Source organism: Bison bison, unplaced genomic scaffold (genome assembly GCF_000754665.1).
Source record: "Bison bison bison isolate TAMUID 2011002044 unplaced genomic scaffold, Bison_UMD1.0 scf7180017864373, whole genome shotgun sequence".
NCBI classification, from domain to species: Eukaryota; Metazoa; Chordata; class Mammalia; order Artiodactyla; family Bovidae; genus Bison; species Bison bison.
In genome coordinates, this window is record NW_011494945.1 from 4910247 (window position 1) to 4918002 (window position 7756).

Here is a 7756-nt window from a genome sequence, read left to right on the forward strand (position 1 = left end):
AAACAACAACAACAAAACCAACCCCATGGAACTGAAATATTTTAGCTGACTTCCTAGGGGCTGGATGCAGTGGGACACTTTATGTCTTCTGGCACCACCATCCCCAAGGTCTATCAACAGGGAAAATAGATAGGATAAGAGGAGCTCACGAACTGGGCTAGATATAAAGTCTAATGATAGGCATAAAGCTTCTCATCTACCAAACACCTCAATTAGTAGTATCTCTGGTTATCTCTGGCTGATTATATGGCATCTCAGAATACATTTTATGACATGCCTCACTATCCTTATTTTCTGTCAGATTTTATTGTCGATGAAAAAAATGTATTACCTGATTTACAAACAGGGTGGTCACAAATTTTCCTGGCTTGAAGACTTCCACAACTTTCCTGATCAGGTCATCATAGGAGGTCTGACTTAAGTTTGTTTCAAAGCTAACATAAGAAAATTCTGGTTCTGGAGTGATGTGAATAGTCCAATAAGTTCCCTTAAGAGAAATAGCTTTGTGTTAATAATGGAAAGGGCACACTTAAAGGTTTAAATTATTAAGCAAGATATTCTTACTTACATCCGATTTCATCCCATTCATTGAATACCCACAAGGATTGAACATTGTGGCATCAATGACAGAACCTGGTATCAGGTCACGAATTCCACTCTCCTGGGAAAAAAGCCAAAGACTGATTTAAAAGCAAATCTGGAAAAGAAATAGAGAATGAGCCAAAATATTTAGCTGCCAAGCAGGATACAGAATTATTATTGAAAATGCTTACACGAGTGACATCCTTTGCAGTAACACCATCTTTCATGTAGAACTGGTCCATAACTGCTGGGTCAAGCTCACTCATCAGAATTTCCAGGGTTTGATCTGGCTGATTGATTACCCTACTCTCTGGGAAATCCAAAGTATACAAGTACCTATATAAAAGTACAAAATAGTTTCTAAAAATGACAACTGCAAGTTTAAAAAGAAATCTTATATAAAACAAAAATTCCATCAGATTGGGTCCAACATACCAACAGTCAGAATTCATGCGTCCCATACAATATGCTGCTCCATCTGTTGAGGCAGGAGAACAAAAAATAAATTTAACAGATCCATCTGATAGCAAGTAGGCAGGATCCCCCTCCCCCTTTAAGAAAACATTTTATTGGCTGTCATTTAGAGATGCTCTTCAGCTAATAAGCCAGTCTGAATGGTGCTGAGAAAACTATGGTTTACTCTCCCCTAAGACTCCATCAGGTGATGGAGTTTGGTCGCCTATTTACCTACTCTCTCCAGGAAATGAAGTTATGCAGTGCGTCCTCCTTTCCATGGTGTTTCAAAGCCTCACTCAACAAAGTTAACAGCTGGTTGAAATTTAAACTAAATTATGCACGGCACCCTGATATAGCCTAGTATAAAGGATGAGGTAATAACAGGTAGGATGGAAATCTTTTAAAGATTTTCTTTTTCAAAATCACCCTTGTGAATGACTCTGCGCCAGGTTACTAAAATCATCTTAGGTTTTTAGCCTCTTCTAGGGTATAAGGGTGTTGGATTAGGTAACCTTTATTTCCCTGTCCTTGAAGCTCAAAAAGGAAGGTCTATAAATAAAAGCTTATATATATGGATAGAAGTAAATCTTGCCAATTTAGTTGAAGCGACACTACAAACTCACTTCGGTTGACCATTCTTAAGCCAGCTCAACTCCTGTACAGCAGGATAGACAGTTTCTTAACACGGACCAGTGTCTTAGCATGGGTTTATGAAGTCATGGGGCATTTTTCTGGATGAAGGGATCACAGCCTTCATACCCACTAAAACAGACATAAATGACAGCAACTGGCTAGAAGATGAGTCCTCCATCTGGCAGATGATCAGTTACTTGATTTTTTTCTCCCATCATTTCAACAGTTACACAAGAATACTCAAAAATTTGTAATCAGCTAAACTGATACATTTAACTTAACTATATATAGTGCTATGTTTGATACACAGGCACACACACACACAACACACACACATCCAACTTCAAGAAGCAGGACTCAATTCTACTTAAACTTACTTGGGAAAATTGCATTAAGGAACTCTATTTCTTCCTGGAAATTCCGGTGTGGGTACCCTTGGTGAGAAGGCTTCATGAAATTCTTACGAGAATAAAAGAAGCTCTAAAAGACAGACAGATAATTTCACACACAGAATTCTATCACCTTTCCTAAACCAATATACTATTTTCTACATATACATATCAAAACCAAAACTATCTCCACAAATATTCTTTCCCAGTGACACTTAGCATATATTGTAGTGCTTTATGTGTGCGTATGCTCAGTCGTTCAGTTGCATCCAGCTCTTTGCGACCCTGTGGACTATAGCGCACTTTGCTGGCTGACAAAGAAAAACGAAGGCCGCTGTGTCAAAGAGCAAGGTTTCACACCAATACCCATGAGTTAGTGTTATATAGAGACACAGAGTCCTAACCACTGGACCACCAGGGGATTCCCTAGGGCAGGAGTTTGTGAGCTTTAAAACAGGCATGTAATAAAAATTTTGTGGGAAAATATGTATTGTATATATTTAGTTTCAAAAGAGTGATCCAAAAATTAACATATTGCTCAATTTAGATCTTATAAGGATCAACAAAAACAGTTTTAGGTCCCAATGACAGCTGTCCTTTGCCCTAGGACAAATTGAGTAAATTATTTACTAATATTTACAAATTAAGTTAAATATTAAAATTCAACATCTTATCACAATAATTAAAATCCAAGTATAAAGTCTGATAGCATTCAAGAATTAACTGACTATTGCTCTTTAATACAATCAGTTCTTTATTATGAAGTCTAGATGATTTTCCTTGCTTTCCCTTCTTTTCTTACTTTCTCCACCATTCATAGTAATAATGTTAAAGAATTAACTACTGAAAGTATCTGGTTTTCTTTTCTTTCATTTTGAGTTTTATCCCAATTCCTTCTCTGGTTCCTCCACATTTTCTGTTGTCCATGAGTAACAGGCATTCTTTCTCTCCATAGTGTGAGTGTCCTTAGTCATTACAATTGAACAAGTATACAAATTTATTTACCAGGCACATCACCAAACTCTTAACGTTTATACCCGACCAAAAGGATAAATGTTTTTTTGACTACTTACTTGAATTGAGTCAAACCCACTGTAATCCCTAGCAAGTTTCAACAGGGGAACCAGTGCTTTCAGCAAGAGGGTGGTACCACATGTCTTCAAAATGAAACGTCTCTTGGAGACAAACATGCTACTCTCACTGCAGTTTAAAAGAAAGTCACAATATTATAACAATGTTTATGTACTACTGAGATGCTTAATCTATTATTATTGGACTATCATTTAAAGTGTAAATTTTTGGCTAATAATTTTAAACATTAAGTTCTCAAGGAAGCAAATAATTCTTCCTCTTCTATTACATGAAAGATCCCACAGAAACATAAACTAGGTATAAAGCATACTAACTCATTACACAAACCTTCTTTTACAGGTCAATTTTCCTCCACACCTAACCTAACCTAGGACACTTACTAAATTCATTCTTTACCTTGTCTTGAACTGCCTGCTCTCATGTGTACGTCTGTAACCATCTCATTACTTTTTACTGGATAATAAGTTCCATGAGGAAAGGAATGTTTGCTTTTACTATTATATCCCTAGGGCCTGGCACCTAATAGGCATTTGATAAACATCTGTATATGTCAAATACAGACTTAGTAAAAGCAGGCACCGTGTTCAATACAATAGCCTCAAGGCCCAAAATTCTATCTCTGTACCTAAAAAAGAACTCCATGGCTTTCCTCTCTTAAATAACAGCAATCCTATTTCTATGGTAAAGCTAATTTTCACTCTGCTTCAAGCTTTGATAGAGAAGCACATACTAAAAATAAAAGAAGTGAGGGCAAGGGAACAATGCCATTCAATCCTCTTTTACAGAAACTCCCTGCTAACTCCAGGGTAAAAAAGATGGCAGCCACCTTGAAGAGCTATTAGGTAAGACTTCAAAAACCCTACTGCCTAGGGACACCTGAAGTAAACATTTTATTTTACACCGTATTTTTTTTTTAAAAAGGTAAAAACAATTATAGAACCAGTATACAGAGAAACAATTAACTCTTCCACATAAAGTATGATTCATACTGAAATCGGTTAACCAATACTATTTCAGAGGACTTACCTGAGTACATAAGCTTCCTGCTTGTCAGTTTTTGTCACACTTATGATTGAACATTGCACATCCTTCAAAAGTATGTCCCACTCGGATCTATTATTTAACCAAAAAGAGGATGATTAATTTATAACAGTACTTGCCTACTCTCATAAAAATTACAAAAGTCTCACCATGATTTAAAATCATACTTTGTATTTTTTGTCTCATTCTTGCTCCACCTTCTCTTATGAATGATATGTTAATGAAGTAACTTTTGGAAGCAAGTGAGGTTGGACGCTTGTTGCCAGGAAGGCCCACCTTGTGATTAGAAGGCTGGAATGTCTTATCCAGCCCCTGACCTATGGATGGGGAGAAGGGCTGGAGATTAAGTTCAATCACTATGCTGCATGCCTGCTAAGCTGTCCAACTCTTGGCAACCCCATGGACTGTAGCCTCCAGGATCCTCTGTCCGCTGAATTCTCCAGGCAATACTGCAGTGGATTGCTGTGCCCTCCCTCCAGGGGATTTTCCTTCTTTTATGAATACCGACATTTAATTTTCTTTCAAAACAATCTACATTGACATATACACCAAGTAAGATGGATGCATTTTGCTACAGCATGTTAAGAAGCAAACCAAAATCCAGGAAAGTATACTATGTATTTGCAATTTATTATGAAAAAGACAAATAAGACCCAAATAAGACATTTCTCCAAAGACGACATACAGATAGCCAACAAACACATGCTCAACATCACTAATTAAAAGAAATGCAAATCAAAACTACAATGAAACATCACCTCACACCCATCAGAATGGCCATCATGGAGGGGGTGTGAAGAAAAAGGAACTAACTCTTCTTGCGCTGTTGGTGGGAATATAAATCAATACAGCCACTATGGAGAACAGGATGGAGGTTCTTTAAAAAACTAAAAATAGAGCTACCATATGAACCGTTAACTTCCAGATGTTCAAGCTGGATTTAGAAAATGCAGAGGAACAGAGATCAAATTGCCAACATCCACTGGCTGGATCATGGAAAAAGCAAGAGAGTTCCAGAAAAACATTTACTTCTGCTTTATTGACTACACCAAATCCTTTGACTGTGTGGATCACAACAAACTGTGGAAAATTCTGAAAGAGATGGGAATACCAGACCACCTGACCTGACTCCTGAGAAATCTGTATGCAGGTCAAGAAGCAACAGTTGGAACTGGACATGGAACAACAGACTGGTTACAAATTGGGAAAGGAGTACATCAAGGCTGCATTTTGTCACCCTGCTTATTTAACCTATATGCAGAGTACATCAGGAGAAATGCCAGGATGGATGAAGCACAAGCTGGAATCAAGATTGCTGGGAGAAATATCAATAACCTCAGATATGCAAATGACAGCACCCTTATGGCAGAAAGCAAAGAACTAAAGAGTCTCTTAGTGAAAGAGGACAGTGAAAAAGTTGGCTTAAAACTCAACATTCAGAAAACTAAGATCATGGCATCTGGTCCCATCACTTCATGGCAAATCGATGGAAGTACAATGGAACAGTGAAAGACTATTTTGGGGGGCTCCAAAATCACTGCAGATGGTGACTGCAGCCATGAAATTAAAAGACTCTTGCTTCTTGAAAGAAAAGTTATGACCAACCTAAACAGTATATTAAAAAGCAGAGACATGACTTTGCCAACAAAGGTCTGTCTAGTGAAAGCTATGGTTTTTCTAGTAGTCATGTATGGATGTGAGAGCTGGACTATAAAGAAAGCTGAGCGCCAAAGAATTGATGCCTTTGAACTGTGGTGTTGGAGAAGACTGTTCAGAGTCCCCCGGACTGCAAGGAGATCCAACCAGTCCATTGTAAAGGAGATCAGTCCTGGGTGTTCATTGGAAGGACTGATGCTGAAGCTCAAGCTCCAATACTTTGGCCACCTGATGAGAAGAACTGACTCTTTTGAAAAGACCCTGATGCTGGGAAAGATTGAAGGCAGGAGGAGAAGGGGATGACAGAGCACGAGATGGTTGGATGGTATCACCGACACAATGGACATGAGTTTGAGTATCTCCAGGAGTTGGTGATGGTCAGGGAGGCCCGGGGTGCTGCAGTCCAAGGGGTAGCAAAGAGTCGGACATGACTGAGCGACTGAACTGAACTGATGAACCAGTAGTCTCACTCCTGGGCATATACATATATATATCTGGAGAAAAATATGGCTCCAAAAAATATATGCACCCCAGTGTTCATTGCAGCACTGTTTACAATAGCTAAGACATGGAAACAACCTAAATGTTCATTGACAGAGGAATGGAAAAAGATGTGGTACAGGTATGCAATGGAATTATTACTCAGCCATGAAAAAGAACGTAATAATGCCATTTGTATCAATATGCATGGACCTAGAATTGTCATATTGAGTGAAGTCAGCCAGAGAAGAAATATCTAATGACATGCCTTACATGTACAATCTAAAAAGAAATGGTACAAATGAACTTATTAACAAAACAGAAACAGATTGGCAGATTTAGAGGAAGAATTTATGGTTAGGGCGGAAAGAACAGGGAAAAGGCATAGTTAGGGTGTCTGGGATCAGCATGTACACAATGCTATATTTAAAATGTATAACCAATAAGGTCGTGCTGTGTAGCACAGGGAACTCTGCTCAGTGTTATGTGGCAGCCCGGATGGGAGACAAATTCAATGGATACATGTATATGTACGGCTGCCTTCCTCTGCTATCCACCTGCAACTATCACAACATTATTAATCAACTATACCTCAACATAAAAAAAAAGTTTAAAAAAAAGAAAAAAAAACCTAAATTCCTACATGATCCTTTACTGTTTCTTAAAATGTCACCCTCAGGGTGAGTTATTAAAAATATTCATTTAACAGAATTATTCTGTTAAAGCACCAGATATATATATATATATTCCACTTGAAATGTTATCTTATTTTAATCTACATAAGTGAAGCTTACTCATTTCATTGCTAATATCTTAGCTGTTTATAGAACCCATCCATAAACTTAAACATAGATTATTTTTTCAAATATTTTTTCCATAATACACTCTTCTGTCAATCTGACACAAAACGCTAAAATTTTTGACCAGGATTTGTTCATTTTCAGTGTCCATCTGAAATTTTTTCTTAACATTGTTCCAACTGGGCCATTCCTACTGATCTATCTTCAGTTCACTCGCTCTTTTGTCATTATTCTACAAGCCCATCCAGTAAACTTTCTATTCCAGTAGTTATTTTTCAGTTTCATCTTCTGCTTCTTTGCTAAGATTTGTTATTACTTCTTATAGCATGGTTATGATAACTGCTTTTAAATCCTGACCTGCACCACCTTGAGGTTGAAGTCTACTAGACTATCTCCCTTTGAGGCAATTTCCTTATTGTTTTTTATTTTTACATAAGGAAAAATTTGTGATTGCATCCTGGATATCACATTATATGATTTTAAATCTTCAAACCCTATGGAGCATGCTGATTTTTAAAAAACTATGTTAGCAGACAGCTGAAATGGTTAAATTCAGTCTTCTTGTTCTTATCCAACTTCTATGTGTTAGGTTACTATCTCCATAATCTCCATGACAACGCCTAGCTC

The 7756-nt window shown here is 37.5% G+C and overlaps 2 protein-coding genes across 3 annotated transcripts in view; one reads left to right on the forward strand and one right to left on the reverse strand.

Moving 5' to 3' along the window:
• CDK19 (cyclin-dependent kinase 19) overlaps positions 1-7756 on the forward strand; it is a 272481-nt gene that overhangs the window by 48923 nt on the left and 215802 nt on the right. The window lies entirely within an intron of this gene.
• Positions 1-7756, reverse strand: part of AMD1 (adenosylmethionine decarboxylase 1) — a 57669-nt gene that overhangs the window by 5058 nt on the left and 44855 nt on the right. For both annotated transcript variants that reach the window (XM_010856613.1, XM_010856612.1), the window contains exons 2-8: positions 4179-4265; positions 3134-3260; positions 2049-2151; positions 1018-1060; positions 774-918; positions 569-661; positions 332-487 (exon numbers count right to left, since the gene is read on the reverse strand). In XM_010856613.1, the coding sequence (XP_010854915.1) occupies positions 332-487; positions 569-661; positions 774-918; positions 1018-1060; positions 2049-2151; positions 3134-3250 (657 nt within the window). In that variant the 5' untranslated portion in view covers positions 3251-3260; positions 4179-4265. The remainder of the gene's footprint in view (positions 1-331; positions 488-568; positions 662-773; positions 919-1017; positions 1061-2048; positions 2152-3133; positions 3261-4178; positions 4266-7756) is intronic.